The sequence below is a fragment of the Dasypus novemcinctus genome, chromosome 10 (assembly GCF_030445035.2).
Source record: "Dasypus novemcinctus isolate mDasNov1 chromosome 10, mDasNov1.1.hap2, whole genome shotgun sequence".
In the NCBI taxonomy this organism is placed as follows: Eukaryota; Metazoa; Chordata; class Mammalia; order Cingulata; family Dasypodidae; genus Dasypus; species Dasypus novemcinctus.
Window position 1 is genome coordinate 73,890,539 of NC_080682.1, and position 21,278 is coordinate 73,911,816.

Sequence of the window (21,278 nt, forward strand, 5' to 3'; positions counted from 1 at the left end):
CAGAACACCAGTAAGTCCACTCTAATCTATACTCTATTCCTCCATCCTGTGGACCCTGGGAGGTTTAAATCCAGTTCCCCTCTACATCAAGAGGGGGCTTAGATTCCAATGGATGATGGATGCAATTCTCCTGCTTGCAGTTGGAGGCACTCTTGGCTCCCTGGTGTGGTGGTTGACCTTCTTCACCTCCTTGTCAGATGGCTGGGGTAAGTCCAATAAACCAGAGGGTAGGAGCCACAAGTCTGCTGAGGCTCAGGGCCTGGCTGTCACATGGACAGTCCAGAGATTCAGGTCCCCTGAGTATACACCAACCCAAACACCAACCACAGGTCTGGTAAAAGTAACAGAAAAGGCATGTGTAGAGAGGTCATATCTGAGCCCAACTCCATCACACTCAGGAACACAAACTCCAAAGTAGGGCCAAGTGACATGGCCCTGAACTCCAGAGCCACCTGCCATGACCATAAAACCCGTGGGTCTCCCTAGCCCTCAGGAGAACCAGCACCTGGGTTTCTATCTACTTTGGCTGTCTCTGGTACCCTGCTGAGGTATGCATAAACATTACCTCTCTGATGACTGCCTGACTCTTTTTGGGAGACTCATAGCCATATAAACTCATTTGTCCTTTCCATTTCCCCCAAGGTCAAAAAGCAGTTTTTAACACTTGATATAAATAAAAGCCCCTGGAGTCCAATGAGCATTCTGAATGGTTTAGAGGGAAATTTACCAAGTGATTCCTTAATCTTCCCCCTGATCTAATATGTACTTGGAATCTGATTTCTCTGCAGTCTACCTGGGGCTCTCAGTGGCACTTGGGCACTTTGACTCTCTCTGGACCTGGGATGCCACTCCGGTGGACCGTGTCACTGCCGCAGCCCATTGCATGCTGAGGCACAAAGGTACTAATGGAAAGGGTGGTGAGCACAGTGAAGCTTTGGAGTGACAAAGAAAGGGACTGAGAAGCAGAAACTTTCCCAGAACTGAGCTTTGAAAGCCCTGGACTCGCTGAAGCTCTGAGGCGACAGCAGTGCACGCAAGAACTGGCAGAAATTCAACCACGTCTGTTTTCTCAGTCTCTCGGCCCTCCTTGTCATATTTCTTCTTCCTCCCAGGCTGCCAGTTTCAAAGACATCCCTGCCAAAGCTCCCTTTACTTGTCTCTTATCTGGGGCCTATGACTTGTAATGAGCCACATCCATTTGTCCCATTTGTCCCTTTGATCCTCCCTTCTCACCCGGCTGACTCTGTGTTTGCTGGAAGTAGCCCCTGATCACTATCAGGTAAAACTGGAGCCCAGGGGTGGCAACCCAGAAGAGTGACAGGAGATCAAGGGCAGACTTGGCATTTTGAATTTACTATCTCCATTTATGATTTCTCAGAAGCCAGCTGGTGACATACAAGACTCAGAAAATGACATGGTCTCTTCTCCCAGGCTCCTAAGGTATGCATTCTTATCAGTTCCTTTTAAGAACCCTGAAGATATCCCAGCCACGTCCTTGTGCAAACAGCCCAGGTCTGTCTGGCAAGTCAGCGTCCCTTAAGGTCTTACCCAGAATAGCTGTTCCCTGGAGTTGCTCTGCTGAGAGTTAACGGTTTTCTAAGCGCATCGTCGTAAGGTGAGCTGCCTTTTTTTTTTTCTTCCTGCCTTCCCTTTGCTGAGGTCTAATCAGGTCTAATCTCTCAGTACTTTTCCTACTTCCTTTGTGCGATTCATGTACTCTGTTGTTTGTGAATTCTTAAGGGCTCTGTTTTCATAAAAACTTCCTGGAAATATACCCACTCTGGGACCTCTTCTTTCAGGTTAGAGGGAAAGAATTCTGTAAAAGTGCTGGGTTTTCTCTATTTTTTTCACTTGAATAATTTAAATAGTTTAAGAATTATAGTTCTGATTACAGGCACAAGAACGGTATTACTCAAACTCCAGCCACTGGCACACCACCTTTAAAAATTTTTTTTTTAATATATATAACTGCATACCACCTGTGCTCTTCTTTCCTTGAGATTTCACACTAAATTGACTCAAGTCTACACTCTCCTTGCCCTGACAATATTTGTAAAATCATGGGCTTGATGTACTATAGATTTTTAAAAATACTGAAATTTAAATGTAACTATTAAAAAGAAATATTTGCCTGCATGCTACCTACAATTATCTCCTATACTTCCAATAGTACGAATCTCCTGCTTTGGGAAACAGTTGTCCAGAACATAGTTTTTTGTCAGAGATTTACATAAAGGCCTTCATAGAAACAAACCCACTACTGATTTAATGTAGCTAAAGATGCAGCATTTACACAGCCTGTTTACAATAACTTTGAGGATTCAAGAAATAGAACATATTTCAGAATAATGAAAAATATCTCAAAGTCTACAGGTTAAAACTTTTATCATAACTAACTCCTATTTTTAAAAAGTCACCTGAGTTTTTTCTTTAAAACTTGGTCAGTTATCCATTCAGTCTTAAATAAATTATCATATCTAAGCATTCCAGCCTGGGGAGAACCAGAAACTTTATTGTCTGTTTGGTGCAACCACACAGGCTGAACTGGAACAACAGGACAAATGCTCTCCATCTTTCCAACCCAAATCCCCTATCCTCAAAAGCAGATACAAGCTCAGCTGTGATCTATACTAATTCCCTTAATCCTACAATGATGGCATTAACCTAAACTGCCTAGGGCAGATTCTTCGTTTGCTGCAAGGAAAAATGTACTTCTAAGGGCTGTATTTTATGCTAGCAGATTTACTAACCAAGTACAGGTTTTTAAGAAAATACAAAGCAGCAAAGTAAGTTGGTAGACTGTGAAGTCTCCCGCTGGGGTGTTGCTACAACTGATTTTTTTTTTTTTTTCTGATAATACTTACTATAGAGATTTTAGTTACTGAGAGTTTTTGCCTTTGAAAATGCAGTTCTCTGTCCTAAATGATATGGCATGGACAGATGCAGGACATTATATATCCTGCCATAACCCACTGAATGGACTGGCAGAGAGTGTAAACTACAATGTAAACTATTTTCCATGTGGTGCAGCAGTGCTCCAAAATGTATTCACCAAGTGCAATGAATGTGCCACAGTGACGAAAGAGGTTGTTGTGGGGGGAGTGGGGGTGGGTGGGATGGGAAGTATATGGGAACCTCTTATATTTTTTTAATGTAACATTTTTTTGTGATCTATGTATCTTCAAAAAAAAAATACAATAAAAATTTTTTTAAATTAAAAAAAAAAAGAAAATGCAATTTTCAGATGGTTTGCCTTTCTATAGAGTTTTCAAATAAATACTTTCTTGTATTAATTACAGGGAAAAGTCTGACTAACACTGACACTCTAGTGGAAAGGCTTCTGTCACCCCTGATATGTTACCATCCTGGCAACTGGGGGAACTCTGAGGAGGGCATGTTCATGTATGTGGTAGAGCCAGGGCCAAACCCAGGTTCCTGACAAATAGTGCTCTATGCCACCCTGAGCTTCCGAGTCTTCCCGGAGAGAAAAATAAGGATTCCCCTCCAGCATCTGCCATTTCTGCAGGTGCATTTAGTGTCTGTCTCTTTAGTGTATTTACTGCACTAATACTCCAAAGCCAGAGAACAGCAGAAGATGCCTAGCTCTTTGTAAAAAGTCTGTCCTGCTTGGAGAGCAGCAGGAAGCTTTGTTACTATTTGGCTTTCTGACACATGAGGTTTTGCACCTAAAAAGCATACAGTCATTTCAGACCACTCTCATTTAAATTCCATGTTTTGTCTCATCAACCCAGATGTGGAAAGGGGCCAAGGATGTCAAAAAATCCTTGAACAGTGAAATCAACAAAAGGAACTGAAATCCAGAAACAAAACACTTTGGACGGTAGAAAGTATTCGGAAATCGAATAGTCTGAATTCCTCCTTTAATAGATGGCTCAAGGTTACAAAAGCAGTTTGTTTCAGAATAAGGGACTAGAAACTCGGACACCAAATCCTCCTCTTTCTTCACTGCAGTGCTTTCTGAAGCTCTTTTCTTCTTTGACAGTGGTGGCAACGAAGAACGATCCACTCCTAGGATACCAACTAATCAGCATGTGGTATATAAACTACATCCTTAAGCCTTGCCTCCTACTACCAGGTAACAGGAGACTTACGGGAAGACCTATCCAGCTAAGGCCAGGGAAGTTCAGAACTTCTGTGCATCACCAGGGATTCTGCTCCAAGGTGCAATACCTAGAAAGCTGGCTAATGAGAGAGGAAGTAAAGCAGATCCCTGGGGTCTGCTGAACTGACAAAGATGCAGTAGCAACAGTCGAGACAACAAAATCTACCCAAGCTGGTGTTTGCGCCGTCAGGTTCACCACCCTACACAGAAGCAGGTCTCAAGAGCCCCTAGGCAGCCCTCTCCTATCTGTTGCTCCAGATCCTAAGTCCGGCCATGGCTGCATGACCTCCTAAACATCTTCTCTCAATAGCACCACCCTCTTTTCTCAGGACACTTGGGATGGTCTCTGCATCAGGCCAACCCCGAGTGCAGCAAGCTTACCTATCAGCATCTCCGAGGCCCAGGGAAGTATTTCGTTGCAGGGTCTCCCGCACCACAGCCATCCCATCAGGGAGCCGGTTCAGGCGACGGGTGTAGAGGCCAAGTCCACCATCAGTCATATACCTTAAAATGCAAAAGATGATGAGGTAAATGTACGGTCAAAAGCAAGTCTTGTTTGGCCTTGTCATTCATATTTAGAAGCCCAGAACAACTGTCTTCTGCTCTAAGTAGGAAGAAACTGAGGATATTCCCTGAGGCTTTGTTACTAATCACAGCCCAAGGATAACTCAGCAACTGATTCAACCTAAAGGATCAACAGCTTGCTGGCAAAACAACAGAACTCAGCTTAATTAACCCAAACTCACAGGAACCTACAAAGCAGCAGCGAACTAGGAGGATAAAATTAACTGTCAGATATATTCATGGCATTCTTTTTAATGTTAGCAGTTATACAAAGCAGGTGTTTTACCTGAGTAATGCGAATGGATCTGACAAGCCATTAGCAAATCATAGGGGAAATTATTACAGAACAGTGCAGTGGACAAAGCAGGCAAGCTCTTAGGAGATACAGAAAGAAAGGTACGGAGAAGAGAAGAGCCACCTGTGCCATCACAGGCAAGTTGCTTCTCTGGGTCCTGAGTGTTTCCTCTCAACTATAGGAGCACTGTAGTCTTCCTCACATGCATCATAAGGTAGCCATGAGAATGTAGTGAGATAAGGAATATGAAAGGGCTCTGCAATTTATAAAAGACTGGATAAATGGAAGATATTATTACAATTACCACCATCTTGAAGTATCCACAATGGTGAACTTTATCTTTGATAGTAATGTCTTAAGAGGGCAGTCACAAAACTTTCTAATGATGCTAATGTTAATTTACTCTTCCAAGAAGACAATAGCTTTGTGGGATCAACAAAAGATCTGAAAATCAGTGTTTTCAGGGGTAGCCCCTGGAACTTTCTGTAGTAGAGATAGATGGCTGACTGTCCACCAACCTGACCAGATCCTGAGAGCTGAGACCCAGTAGGAGGGAGTTCAGACCCGAAGCAGGTGGACCTCATAGCCCACTTGGCTCCTTCACAACACCCTATGAAGAAGACCGGTTGTGTCATTCTCATCTTCAGAGGAGAGCAAGAAGGCAAAGCCAGAAACCAAATTCAGATACCTTAATCTCCGCATGGGCCCTACTGATCTGTTATATGTCTGAAAACGCTGTTCAAGTCAAACAACACGTAGTAAGAAGATCCATGAGTGGTTATTTTCTTGGAAGAGAGGCACCCAAACTAAATCACCGAACGTTTTGCTGCATTTGGTGTTTTGCTGCATATGGGGTAGATCTGGTGGTTTCCTAATCCTGTGAATTTCTTCCACCTCTAGCTTGGAAATACCCTTAGAGGAGCCGAATTATGAGATCCTGCAGAGGTTGTCCAGAACCAGCAAGTTCAAGTTAGCAAGAGAAAAGAATGTTCTCATTGGAACCATATTTTGTGGAAAGCAGCTTCCAGTATGGGTTAAAAGAACTTCTCCTTAATGTTATTCCAGGATATCATGTCTGAACTGAACATCTCTGATGTTGTTCCTCACCGACCCAATTATGACATTAATAATCACAGACGATGCAATACCAACACAAGAAAAACTAGTTGTTTGTTGTGCTGACAAAACTATTAGTAGAGCAGACTCAATTTTTCACTCAAATGTGTCACTTTAAAAAACAGAAAACACTCTGTGACTACACCAAAGCTCACTGAATTGTATTGCTTTAAAACAGTGACTTTTATGGTATGTGAATTATATTTCAATAAAAATTAAAAGCAATGAAAACAACCAGAAAAACAATTATCACAGCCATAAATAAAGATTTGTGTAATTACTTTTTAATGCTTGTCTCTCATGCTAGACAGTAAGTCCCTGGAAGGCAGGAACTATTCTCATTTTGTTCAAATCTATATACCATGTGTCTAGCACATACTAAATGCTTATTAAATACTGTTTTTGCTGAATGAATGAGCACATGGATGAATGAAGCCCAAATACACAGGCGTAGGGTGGGCTTTAGCAAAATTTCTTTCGAAAAGACACTGGTTATAGGTTTTCCTCTCCCCAGCCCCTGCTGTTTTTGCTGCCTGTGTCCATTCACTGTGTGATCTTCTGTGTCTATTTCTCTTTTTGTCTTTCTCTTCTAGGATTCACCGGGATTTGATCCTGGGGACCTCTGATGTGGAGAGTTTCCCTGTCACTTGCGCCACCTCAGTTCCTGGTTTCTGTTGCGTCTCCCCTTGACTCTCCCCTTTTCGTCTTTTTGTTGCATCATCATCTTGCTGCATGGCTCACTGTGCAGGCGTGGCTTGCTGCATGGGCATGCCTTTACCAGGGGCCCCAGGATAGAACCTGGGTTCTCCCATATGGTAGATGGAAGCCCAATCACTTGAGCCACATCCACTTCCCTATAGGTCTTCTTTCCTCTTAAATATTATCAAACTTGGCATCTAAGGCACATGGCAAAGCAAATTAAACAGTCTGCCAGTCCACTCATCTACCCATCCACTTGCCCACCCACTCAACAGAAGTAGTGATTCCTGTTTCAGAGTCCAGAAAGGAGCTATGTGCACTAGTCCAACTAGCACAAGGAAGCCAAAACAAAACAAAAAACAAAAGAAAACCCAAACATACCTATACCGATATATAGTAACTTTACCAGAGGCTAAATTTTCTACATGAAATGTCCTTTCTAGGAGAATTCAGTGGAATCTCATTAAAACACAATCTATTGCATCATTAAGCTAGGCAGTTAATTTTAATTTTAGCAAAGTCTGCCCAGCCAGCTAGATAAACAAAAATTTTTTTTTTCCAACTAGGGAGCTCTTGTCAAAGGACAAACACACTAATTTTAACATTCATTTCCCTGCTGGATTTTTATTGCTGGTGAAACAACATACACGGTTGGGCAATTGCACACACCCAGGCACATAGACAAAGCCCACACATAGCCCTGGCTTTCTGCTAAGGCTAGATAGCAGAGCCCAGTGAGCACCCCAGAAATGGAAGGCTGAGACCCTCTGCAGCCCCTAGCTCAGTAACACCTGCGAGCAAAGTGGTCTTGTCCAAAAATGGCAACCAACAAAGCTGGGTAAGCCCTAGAGAGCTGGGAGTAAATGTGCTGCTTGGCTTGCCAAGTGCTCCTGGGAATTCTGACTTGGTTTAGGGGGAGAGGAGAGCAAAGGTAAGGACAAATCTGGATCCTGTCTCTTCTCAAATGCACTAAGAACAGAAAGTTCGAGTTGAACACAACCAGTCTGACGGTGATGTAGTTTTGGTTGCAAGGCTATTTCATTAACTTTGTGTGTATGTGTATTTTGTGTGTGTGTGATTAAAAGAGAAAGACAGAAAGAACTCACTGGTGGGGAAAAGGGCAATTTACCTCTTCTCCCAGATGTTACAAAAATGTATTTTATCTATCTATCTATCTATCTATCTATCTATCTATCTATCTATCTATCTATCTATCTATCTATCTACTATCTATCTATCTATCTATCTATAACTGTATATATATCTGTGTATATATATATAGGCTTAATATGTACTGTATTATTTCAATAATGCCATATTTTAATGGGCACACAGTACTTTTACTTGGCATCAGTTTTGAGTTGGTTTTGAAACAATTCAATATTACATCAGCTAGGATGATTACTGATCTTTCCCTTCCTTTGGGGAATCACTCTGCCAACAGGGGACAGGTTCTATTCTATTCCAATTCATCTTGTATATGTGTAAAAGGTAACGCAGAAAGTGGCTCCACTAGCTAATACAGCATTCCTATATTTGTCACGGAAATCAGGCTCTGCCTTGAAATTGTTTTCTGAATTCTTCTAACTCTGAGACAACTCAGTGCAGTTTCTGGCTAGGGAAAACATGTGAAGATAGAATTACAGCAACTGCAGCTGCTGGCTTGGTGCAATTTCATATCTAGTACCCTTGCCTAATCATTTATTTTTAATAATATTCTTCAAAATAAATATTTCTATATGCCTCTCACTGGGAGACAATGCAGCACTGGGGACAGAGTTGTCACTATAACCAACCTCACACAAGAATCTAAACTATTCATTTTAAAACTATTATCCACTAATTATAATAGTTTGAGTTACACAAAACTCCATATTTTTTTATAAAACAACGAAGTCTCAGTGAAAAATATCCATTTTTGTTGGCTCTAAATTTGCATTGGAATTGACTACTGAATCAGTTAATATAGACCGCCTTAATAAAGTAAACCCCTTAAGAAGGTGTAATGTACAAGTGGAACACTCGTGTGTTCATCCAAAATGGTGGCCCTTTCACACAGTTTTAAAAGGCTCGTGTTCCTGAAGGTTCCAGAGGAGGGGAAGCAATGGCCTTGCCCCATCTCTTGGAGGCATTATCAGAAGAAATGCTTGTCCACAGTCACAAAGAGAAGAACTAGTTGACTCAGGCCCCGAATCCCCAGCACTAGTACTGTACCTTCCTTCTCCTTGGGGAAATTAATAATTAGAGCGGGAGCTTAAGGAGTTGCTGGTAACATCCTAACCTCTACTTGGTGGATTCCTGACTAAGCTGACAAACTATTGAACAATTTCCACATCATTCTTCTGTAGCAAAGGGAAGAGGGGGCTCTTCTTGATGGAGAGAAGAGGCGCCTCTGCTAAAGAGACAATGTTACTTGGTGGAATTTATCTTGCTTTTCATGGCTGGGGAAACCCAGGGTGGCCCACACTTTCAAGGCAGCCTTCATTTCAAAGGTTGTGTTACACTGATATGGAACAAAGCCGGAAGAAGAGCATCAGAAAGACTTGGATTCAAATTCTCTTCTGCGGGAAACGGACTTGGCCCAGGGGTTAGGGCATCCGTCTACCACATGGGAGGTCCGCGGTTCAAACCCCGGGCCTCCTTGACCTGTGTGGAGCTGGCCATGTGCAGTGCTGATGCGCGCAAGGAGTGCCCTGCCACACAGTGGTGTCCCCCGTGTAGGGAGAGCCCCACACGCAAGGAGTGCGCCCCGTAAGGAGAGCCGCCCAGCGCGAAGGAGGGAGCAGCCTGCCCAGGAATGGCGCCACCCACACTTCTGTGCCGCTGATGACAACAGAAGCGGACAAAGAAACAAGACACTGCAAATAGACACAGAGAACAGACAACCGGGGGAGGGGGGAGGGGGGGAATTAAATAAATAAATCTTAAAAAAAAACACACAAATTCTCTTCTGCCCCTTGTTAGATACATGATCTTGAGCATATTATTAATAAAAAGAGCTATCAGTTCTTGAATGCTTGCAGGGCACTGTGCTAAGTGCTTTATATGAATCCTGACATTTAATTTACAAAAGGCCTTATCAGGTAGATACACTATCTCCATTTTTCAGATGAGGAAAATAAAACTGTGGTCAAAATGCCACTGCATATTGGTGGGTTCAAATCCCAGCCTTGTTACTTTTTAGTGTAATTTTGGTGTCTCAGTTTCCCTATCTGCAAAATGGGTGAAAGTGCAGATGAACTTCATAGGGTCGTTGTGAGCTAAATGAGTTTGTGCATAAAGCCCAGTGCCTGACATAGAGGGAACACTTAGTAATTGTTAGCAGTTATGACTACCCTCAGCAGCAATTGTCCCCATCACAAAGCAGTAATTCTGCATTTCCTTCTCCCTTTTTCTATTCAAGAAATACCATATACCAGGGTTTGTGCCAGGCTGGGGTTACAGAAATGGAAAAACCTAATTCCTGCCATACCCTGGCAAAGGTCAGAACCTTTTAGGGGACTCAGACATGGAAACAAATAGTTCTACTATTACACGAAGAGTGATATAACAGGTGAATATATGACAGGCTTGGAGAACACATGGGGGAAGGAGTCACAGAGGACAGGTTGTTTGACTTGGTCCTTGAAGAGAGTATAGGAGTGTGTCACCCAGAGAAGGAAAAACGAATCTAGGCAGATGGATAACAGGTACAAAAGCAGAGAGAAATGAAAAGAAGGATAAGAAGTTCATTGTTGCCGGAACACTGGAAACAGGAGGTGGACTCCATGGGTGGTGGGGTGTGGTTATGAAGGGCTTGGATGCCAGGCAGGGGTAAGACCTTTTCTTGTAAGTCAGGTGAGTCAAAAAAGAACTAAGCAGATGAGTAACAGGCGCTGACTTTTATTTCAAAGACAGCATTGACTTTCAATACTTCCATCATTCTGTACTCCATTTTCAGTGGGCATTTTCTCATTGATATTTCCTTCTTTTTCAGGCACACCATTTCCAATCCTGTCTGAGTCACCCCAGATCATTGGGTAATGACCAGACTTGTAGGACAGACCTCATCCCTCTGGCTAAGAGCTACCCATGATGGCGGCACTCCTATTTCAAGCCCCTTTCTCAACAAAGTAGGTACATCCTATGTAACTGACGCCAGCTATGAAAAAGCTTCAGAATCGAATAGGACCTGTTAGAACAAATACATTCGATTTGAGCCCAGCGTGTAGTAAATATATTTCTACCCCTTCTTTAAACGTAATGATATAACAATGTGGAACCAAGTAAAGCTGGCTTTGTGAGTCACCTTTGAAGGAGAGAAAGGTTCTTTCTCATTCCCAAAATTCACATTTCAACATGGCCGACATAAGTAATAGAAATCAACTTTCACTAATCTCAAAAGAAATCACCTTCTGTCAAGACAGGAAGGGAAAGAAATATGGACCCATCTGATCCAGTTCAGTGAATTTCTAATAGAGCATGACATTGAAAAATAATAACAAAAACCTCTCAGATGCAAGAAATGAAAGCAGTATAAACAGGAAAAAAAAAATCAAATCAAGTCTTGGGTGATTAATTTTCTTCAAAGACATGCTATCCAGCCTGGATTTTTCAATCACACTTTCAGTTTAAATGTGAATGTAGCACAGAAAAATGGAATAAAAGAATTCTATATGCATATAACGTGCCTTGCCAATAGCAATATAAATATATGAAAACATAAATCAACACATACTTTGTTACATAAGGTTAAAAAATGATGTGGGCTGATGAAAAGTCTTTACAGTTCAGCATTTCACCAGCATCTAAATCCCCAAACAACATATGCTCTCACAATGCTCCCTACTAGCTTACAATACAGCATGACATTTATTCACAGCGTTTATTAGGATGTAAATTGAGTTTCTGGACAAACCTGTAAAAGGATCCCTGTAGTTTGGGGCCTCTTAGAAGTCTGATGAATAAACTTTACTCTGGGTCATAGAAGGACAGACTCACAAGCTAGTCTAAGAAAGCTGCCGGAATCTTTTTGAAGAAAGCCAACCTTTATGAGAGCAAAGAAGCTTCTACATTTGACTTCGAAGAAGAAAGTGCAATTAAAATGTAAAAATCTGACTAGAAAAACGATGGGCTTCATTTTTCAGTGCTAATTATAAAATTGCAGCACTCAAATTTAGGCAAATACTTAAAATTTTGCAAGGAAACACTTGGAAACCTCTTTGCCCTCAAAGCAACACAAAAGTTGAGACATATGTGGCATATCTTATTAACTTATCCACCCCAAATGATAAGTGCAGAGAAGAATCTCAGAGTGATTCTAATATCCTCCTTAGAGCGTATCCTTATATATTTTAAAATCAAATAATGATGAGTTCCACTCAAAGCACATGGTGCTGCTTTCCTCTCTCATGCGTCACCCCAAGCAGACACACAATGAAATAAACCAACAGCAGCATTGGAGAGAAAGTCCAAGGTCAGAAAGCCTCTCTCTGTTGAGTTGCCTTGTGATAACAGGACTTCAATTGTAAATAATCCAGACTGGACAACACACACAGTCAAGAAACATAGGGGAAGGTGAGAAGACGGGTGAGAAATGACTCATCTTCTATGCCTAAGTGTCAATTCTTCTAACACAGGCGCACACTTGTTTGGTTTACATGCCTTTCTGGCCAACCTTTCCTACAATATGGCTGGAAGAGGCGGGGGGGCAGGGTGGGAACACAGATGTGGCTGAAGCAGCCTGCTTTCTACCAGAGGTCCGGGTTCAGTCTCTGGTGCCTCCAAAAAAAACAAAAACAAAAACAAGCAAACAAACAAAAAACCAACTCAGGGGAGCCAATGTGGCTCAGTGGCTTACTGCTGGCTTCTCACATATGAGGTTCTGGGTTCAATCCCCCACCCTGGTACCTCAAAAAAAAGAAGAGGCAGAGAGGGAGATGTGGGCTTGGAGAATCAACAAATTTCCTACCTTTCTACTGATGGAGAGTTTTGCACCTTTTAGCGCTGTTTCCCACCATCCTCTAGGACTGCGCACTCTCAGGACATCACCAAGCTGATTTCTAATGCTTCTCAAGGGGCAGGTGGGAGAGATCTTAATTTTCATCTGTTGCAAAAGCTACCCCTATTTCACTCAAGCCTGGAGCAGCCACCTGTGGCCACCCCTTGGACCCCCTCAACTCAGAGAGAGAAGACGACATGGCGAATAGACGTCTCTGGAGGGCAGTTCCTCCAGGGGCCATGAGCCACCAACTGGGAATCTTCACAGCCCCTTCTCTGGCTTTTCTGCATTTCCCTACCATCTCACCGAGTGCTGGAGGCTAAGCGAGCCAGATGACTGGGAAGGCGGGGCTCAGCTCGCTGGTGGTGGGGAGGCAGGGAGCCAAGCCTGCCGCAGCAGTGTACCTGCCCAGGTCTGCAGCCTACCCTGGCTCGTCCCAGTCAACAGCGCTCCTCTCCTGGGAGCTCCACAATGACGTTGCTAAGCTAGTGAGACAAGAGCTCCGCTTCAGCAGGCCACGGGGACAGAGGCAGCCGGGGAAAGGCACGCCTGGGGAAAGGAGGCGTCAGGGGGCCCCTGGGGCCCCTTTAAGTCTCATGGAGGAAGCTGGAGCTTCAGGCTTTTGCCATTTCTATTTCCTAAAGTGAGGTGCTGCAGAGCTGCCTGGGCAGGGCGGAAGGCACATTGAGGGGGTCACGGTCAGCAGCAAAACCCAGGATAGGCCTCGCCCTCTACCTGCTGCTCCAAGAGTGGTCCAGGGCCCAGCAGCTTCAGCATTCCCTGGGAGCTTGTTAGAAGGGAGACTCCCAGACACCCCAGACCTGAACCAGGTGATTCATGTGCACACTGAAGACTGAGCAGCACAGGCCCCAGGCAGTGGTCTCTGCAGTGGGTACCACAGGAAGGTCCGCAGGGGTGCTATTCTATTTCTATTTCTTTCTTAAGTCCTTTTAAATTCCTGCTTTGTGTCTGTTTTAGGTTGAGCAAAATATTTCAGCAAAATGGCCCATTACACAAATGTAATGGAGGGAGACAAGCTCCTTTTTTTACACGACCAAACCCAATTTAAAGACCAAACTCAAAAGCAGAAATTGTTATATTTTCCTAAGTTGTGAACCCCTTGGAGAAACTAATAAAGGCTACGGACCCCACCTCACATATGTGCAAAATCTGTGTCCAGTCTGAGCCAGCTGACAGGTCCCCCGACCCCATCCCAGCAGCCCCTCTCCTGAAGTAGGGCAGAAGTGGGTCCTGGCTGAGTGGGTCCCTTCAACATATCCTGCCATCATTTCCACATAGCAAGACTTCTGTTTGTGCTTGTTATAAACCAATTCAGCAGAGGCACATGGCTTTGCTCTCACTCAGATGCCACCCTGAGTTTTAGCACACAGACTTGATCTCACCACTGCTTTGGGGTTGCTCTCACCAAACTCCTAGCAGAGAGGTGACTGACAGAGCAGGGAAACTGCTGCGTGGTGAAGAAACATGCTACTCAAGGGCTATGCATCATCTATACAATGCAAACGTGATTTTTCACAAGTTTAACAAATTCCATCTGACACTAATATCCAGGGCATTTTGGTATGGCTTACCTAAAGATCTATTCACATAAGCATTTTAATAGAAAATCCATAAAACTGCTAATAAAATACACCTTTAAACTCATAGAGGGATACGGATTATAACAATAGTGTACTTATTCCCATTTAAATAAATACACATGCAAAGTGTTCATTAAAATCCATAAATATTTGAATATAAAATGGGAGTTAGCCCTTCGAAGAAAGGCTGCATACTTTGAAAATATGACCATCCTCTTGTCTGGAGCCTGGTCTTACCTGAATTCTCTTTATTGTAGTTCAACTGTCAGTGTGGAATTGTAGCAAATATTTCTAGCACTAGCAGGAAGCTTTTTGTCTGCCTACTGAAAGATGAAACACATCCTAACACACAGGAGACAGTTTTCTAGACAAAGCCTCTTTAAGCTCTTTCTTGGAACAAAACAGTTGGTGAAAGGAGACTGACTGATATCCAGGAATTCTCAAGCCTCCGAATATACCTGAACCATCTGGGAAACCCTGATAAAAATGCAGACTCCCGGGCCCTAACTCCACAGATGCAGAAAGTCTTTGGTGGGGCCCAAACCCTGCATTTTTAAGACGTGAACAATTCAGAATCAAACTAACAGAAATCATGCCCTAAATCCTGATACCAAGAAGGAGGAACCGTGACCTAGGTCAGTTTCCCTAAGAGTTAAACAGACATCATAATGTGACTTCAGCATAATGGTGATTTTAATTTCAAATCTTCCCAGTAACTAAGCTTGGCCCTCTATGTTAAGGGGACAATGTGCAATTGAAAACAGTTTGAAAGTCAGTTCAAAGAGTGGGTCCCTAATGTCCCCTCCATCTCAGATCCAGGCTTGATCAGAGTTGTCAGAACTCCAAATATCAATAACTCTTGGATTTAAAGGGCTACAGGCCTCAGACAAGTCCAATAGCTGGAAGTTCCAGCTTGAGAGGACCATGACTTGGTGCTGGGCTGAATGTACAGCACTGTAGAAAAGAGGTGGGTGGCTCAGCGGTGGCATCCTAATTATACTGCCCTTACCCCAGGAAAGCCACTTTGTCAAAAGAATTCTTCCCTCAAGCACTTCCTAGACACCAAGACACACTTTCCAATCTTCTGGAAGCTGCTACACTTTACTGTTCTCAGAATATCTGACAGAACTCCCCAACCTGCAAAGTGTTCTAGGATACAAGTTCACTTTCACATTAAAGCAGCTGAATTTATGTCAGCTTGAAGGAGTCTGTGTTCTCGTCTGTCATGGTTAGGCTAATGTGTCAACTCAGCCAGGTAACTGTGCCCAGTTGTTTGGCTGAGCAAGCACTGGGCTAATTGTAATACAAGGACATTTATGGACTTTACTCATCAGTGAGTTTACTACATAGATAGCTGATTACATCTGCATCAACCAGGGAGATTGCTGTCAGCAATGAGTGACACTTTATCCAATCAGTTGAATGCCTTAAAAGGGGAAGTGATTTCAGCATTCATAGAGAATTTCCCAGCTCATCTTTGGACAGCTAATGTCTCCAAGAAACTCATCAAGGACCTTAACTGGACTTTCATCGGAGCCCCTGGTTTGCATCCTGCCTGCGGGAACTGGATGTGTACATCCCCAGGGTCATGTGAGAGACTCTGATAAAATTTCATACTATTGACAGACATCTCCTGTTGATGCTGTTTCCCTAGGGAACCCTGACTAATACAGCTTCCAAAGATGATAGAGCACCTGGAGGAGGGAATCAGCCTAGTGTCTCCTTCTCTTCTGGTTTCATGCGGACACCCAGGTAATAACCACAGTCACTACCAAAATTGGGAACAACCAGTTGGTCCTTTGGTTTAGGTTCATGTAAGTTTCACTTTGCTTTATCTAGATGGCAGAAGAAAGAAATCCAAGGTGTACTGTACTGAGAACAGATGGAGTCAAAAGTGACCAACTGGTAATTGGGAGATAATCCTTTCCGCAGACCGAGGCATAAGGCAGGCCTGGGGAGCATCACCCAATCCCAGCAAACAATCAGATTTCCTGAAGCAGCTAGGGGTGCCTGCAGGACATGGATGCACCGGAGCCAGCTGTAGGCCTTCCTTTGCCCTAGAGGTGGCCCACATTTTAAGTGGTTGCATTTGGTCAGCAAACATTTATTCAGCCCACACTGTGAGACAGGCACTGGCCTGGGTGCTAGGATGTGAGAATCAGGCTCTGTTCTTGACTTTAAGCGTCTGGTTGGGAGAAGCAGAGATGAGGATGTATATATGGGGTGTAGTAAGTGCCAAAGCAGCAAGAGGGGTCAGAAAAGGCTATTTGGAGGTAGTAACCTTAAAATGGCATTTTGGTGTTTGTCAGGCAGCCCTGGGTTGGGGATAAGGGAGTCAGTTCACACAGACATGCATGTACAGATACAAAACACCTAAAGTGTAAAAGGAATTCATTGCATGGTCTTAGATGTTAAATTTCTACCAGGTGCATTTTCATTAGAAAATGGTTACTCTGGGCACCCATTCTAAAAGGGATTCCATAAATGTACTACCAGTGCGAAAAAAAAATAGCCATACACGCCTCTGGCCTTCATGGCAGGGATTCAGCCAACAATGGCCTGCCACTGAATCCGCAACAACGGCTGGCAGCACAGGATGCCTGGCCCTCGGCACTGGGGCACCCTCAGAAAGAGCACACAGGTAGCCCAGGACTTTGGTCCCCTGTGGGTGTGGGCTGATTTCTGGGGTGGGAGTGTGAAAAAGCATATAGATTTACCATCTAAACAAACAAAAAATGGCCTAAGTGCTCTTTATAATGTCTTCCACAGCTAACATTGACAAAGCCTGGATTGATAAGGGGATACTACAAATACGGTGATTCTGGAAAGCCACACTTCCTCTGACCTGCACTCTCACACACACCCCTGAATTCACAGAAAACTGGAGAAAAGCAGGCTGTGAGGTTTTATATTAATCAGAAGGGGGCGTGAGATTTTTTAAAAAGAGGTTGAAAGTACATGAAAACAGCCATTTCTCTCCTGGAGAGTTCTAGACTAATAAACACACTAGACCTCCAGGTTGAGAAAGACTCTCCAAAAATGGGTTGTACATCCACAGAGGTGGCGTAAGATACAGTCACAGGGAGGAAAAGGGCTGTAGCTGACACACCGCAGGTGGGGCCCGTCCTGAGCCAGGACAGGAAGATCTCACGGCTGTCTCTTTGGGCTGTGAAAAGGCTTTTGTAACCCTGGCTCACAAAAACTTCCCTGAAAGTGGCATTGCATAATCATGGTAAAACAGGCCATAGCAGAACTTTTAAAGATCATAATAAAACCCTAAAGCAAAAAGGCATCCTATGCCAACCAAAGGCCAAAAGAAGGAAAATCAGTGCAGCCTCTTCAGCTGGGTGCAGACCAAGTAACACCCAGTCCCTTACATATGAGTCATAGGAAAATACTCTTTTCTACTAAGGTTGGTAAAAGTGTGTCCCTATTGGGGAAAAAAAACAAAAACAAAAACCAGCTGAATTCCTCCTCAATGACGCAAACACCTGTGAATCCTGAGACACACAAAATCTCCGTGCACAGGTATGGCGATCCTGCTCCCCGCGCCAACTGATCTACTATATTCATGTTGAAATCCAGGATGCCCTTTAGGATCATCTCCACCACCTTCCATTTAAGACACCAGACTCAAAAGTTTTTCCCTCAAAACTTGGTTTTAAATGCACCATTAAGAAAAACCACCAATGAGAGAAAGTCTCATGGAACTACAGAACAGTAGAACTTGGTGGAATTTCTAAACTTACTTGGTCTAGTTATTTTTCAAATGCAAAGACTCAGAGTTCACCTTTTAAAAAAACAATTGTTTGCTTGTCTTTCTCCTTGTGCTCTCATCTCTCACCCAAATTCAGTAAAGGCAGGGCTAGTGTTTTTGCTTCCATGTCCCCTAGCCCCTAGAACAGTGTCTGGAACTCTCTCGATAGATACCTAATAAATGTTTCTTGGTGGACTGATCGAAAGAATAAATAACCATGAATTCAATTGTCTTTCATATATAATGTGGTAAGCATTTGGGGAATGCAAAGAAATGAGATATATTCCTGTGTCTACCTCAGAGATAAAACAAATACCATTAATACTGGGTTCTGCCACTTGAAGGGGCCAGGGAAGACTTTGAGGAAAATGTGGGGATTGAGCGGAGGTCTTGGAGGATGTGGAAGGAGAGAAGAGGCGGTAGGCCTTCTCGGCAGTGGAAGCTGGCCAAGGAGAGGCAGAGCGGGAGGAGCCGACGTGCCCCTGCCCTTCAAAGCCCAGCATGGCAGAGGGCCCGCGGTCTTGGGGACAAGTTTAATGCCAAATTTGTGGCTTCCTGAACCTCAGCTGAAGGCATCCTCATGCCCCATGGCTAAACTTCCTATTGTCAGTGATTTAAAAAAAAAAAAAAAAAAAGAATAAAAAATGAAACCAGTATAGTGGGGAGTTGTTCAAAAGGCAAAGACTATGTTTTCCATCCTAAAACATCAACATGTATGGGACTAGGACAGAGTAGTACAAGAGGGGCAGAGCAGAGCACAAGGTGTGGGGCCAGGCATCTCTCACCCCTCAAGGCGGTGCTGGGGCTCTGCAGAGGCACTGGGAGGGAACCCCCCAGAAGCCAAGAGGCCAAGCATCCAGGCAGACACCAACCTGAGGCCAGGTAAAGAGCCGCAAAGGGTGGGAGGAAGTGGGAGGGGCAGGGGCACCGCAGCAGCAGGTGGAGCACCGTGGAGGGAAGGGCAGACTGGCAGGGGGCCAAACACAGGCCCCTGACCTCCAGGAGTAGCAGATGATCTAAAGTTGGTTGAGCACATGCGCCTCTATCAATAGAAAAGCAGCTGTAGTCCTAACGTGGTCTGCTGTTGCAGAGACCAAAGAATGGGGTCCCAGACTTTCTTCCCTCTTCAACTTGTTCACATGCTTCCACTTTCACATGAATTGGAGACAGAGAAGCGGAAGTAATAATTCAAATGGGATGGGGATAAATCAGAATTCCCTAGGCACTGCATAGAGAGAACGTATTCAATATTGTAACCTTTTCACATTTTACAAAGTTATTTTCATTCTATGAGCTACGGATAGTAAGGGTAATAACATCTCAGCAGGTGTGAATCTATTCAGTTTACAGTGATTCCCAATAGCCACTGACCACTTCCAAATCACTTTATCTCCCAGAGGACAAGTCGGAACCTGGAGAGGCGAAGGAGGTGTGTACGATTTTTGTGTTTATTAGGAGGGGGCATGGGTCGGAAAAGCTTGAGAAGCCACAACTTTGGCGGCCCAGGCCTCTGTGGGGCGCTTGCCAAGGGGCCCACAAGGAGGCCCCCTCCTCCTGTACATGAAGCCTCTGCGCCATCCGGACTGAGCCTCAGGGGTTCTACGGGAACCTCAACGTCCTGGGGTGGACCAGTGGAAGATCTTTAAAAGTCCTCTTTCTGTGCTTCCCACCGGATGTGGGGATCTCTACCATAATGTCTAGGATGCATGACTTTTTTTGTTTCTGCTTGATTATTCCCAGGGACAGGAGCTATGACCTTGTAAAACAGCCCAGTCCACTTTTTGATAGTTCTAATTTTCAGCATATTGTTCCTTACCATGAGTGATTAATGATCACCTTGGCATTTGGGAAGTGAAAAAGTATTCATCTAACTTCTACCTACAGTTCAAGTTCAGTCCTCTGGAACCTACTGCTCATCTAAGTATTTCCTAAGCCAAAGATATCTAGTTTCTTCAAGCAGTTCTGTTAAGTTTTGGTTTTTGAACTCTTCACCCTCCTTGTTACACTTTCCTGGACAAACCTCTTAACTCCTTAAAACATGGCACCACCAATAAAACAGACACTTGATATTGTCTAACTAGCAGATACTCTGTTGCTTTTCATATTACTATTCTTTTTTTTTTTTTTTTTAAGACTTATTTTTGTTTATTTCTCTACTCCCCTGCTCCCATTGTCTGCTCTGTGTCCATTCACTGTGTGTTCTTGTGTCTGCTTGCACCCTGAGCAGCACCGGGAAACAGAGTCTCTTTTTTGTTGTGTCATCTTGCTGTGTCAGCTCTCCGTGTGTGTGGCACCACCCTTGGGCGGGCCGTACTTTTTTCGTACAAGGCAGCTCTCCTTGCAGGGTACACTCCTTGCATGTGGGGCACCCCTACGCAGGGGACACTCCTGTGTGGCACAGCACTCCTTGCACGCAGCAGCTCTGCACGTGGGCCAGCTCACGACACGAGTCACGAGGCCCTGGGTCTCGAACCCTGGAACCCCCTGTATGGTAGGCGGACACTCTATCAGTTGAGCCTTGTCTGCATCCCTCATATTACTATTCTTTTTTTTTTTTAAGATTTTTTAAAAAATTTGTCTCCCCTTCCCCCCCCCTCAGTTGTGTGCTCTCTGTGTCCATTCAGTGTGTGTTCTGTGTCCACTTGTATTCTTGTCCGTGGCATCGGCAATCTGTGTTTCTTTTTGTTGCGTCATCTTGTGTCAGTTCTCCGTGTGGGCGGCACCATTCCTAGGCAGGCTGCACTTTCTTTCGTGCTGGGCGGCTCTCCTTACAGGGTGCACTCCTTGCGCGTGGGGCTTCCCTAAGCGGGGGACGCCCCTGCATGGCAGGGCACTCCTTGCGCATCAGCACTGCGCGTGGGCCAGCTCCACACAGGTCAAGGAGGCCCGGTGTTTGAACCGCGGACCTCCCATGTGGTAGGCGGACGCCCTATCTGTTGAGCCAAATCTGCTTCCCATATTATTATTCTATAAACCCAGCTGAAGGTTGAGCTTTGTACAGTTCAGTAAAATCTAGAAAAACCTTAGGTCACTGAGCCGAAAACCCAACTGGTGACGGGTCTAGAAGGGAAGAGCTGTGAGCCTCAGCTGCTGAGGCCTCAAGTCCCTGAAACTGGCTGTACCTGTGAAGTAGCTCTGTGACC

General features: G+C 44.1%; 1 protein-coding gene across 8 annotated transcripts in view; it reads right to left on the reverse strand.

Moving 5' to 3' along the window:
• Positions 1-21,278, reverse strand: part of NAV2 (neuron navigator 2) — a 741,011-nt gene that overhangs the window by 119,688 nt on the left and 600,045 nt on the right. For all 8 annotated transcript variants that reach the window (XM_071218148.1, XM_071218149.1, XM_012525659.4 and 5 more), the window contains one exon: positions 4,505-4,627. In XM_071218148.1, coding sequence (XP_071074249.1) covers positions 4,505-4,627 — 123 coding nt within the window. The remainder of the gene's footprint in view (positions 1-4,504; positions 4,628-21,278) is intronic.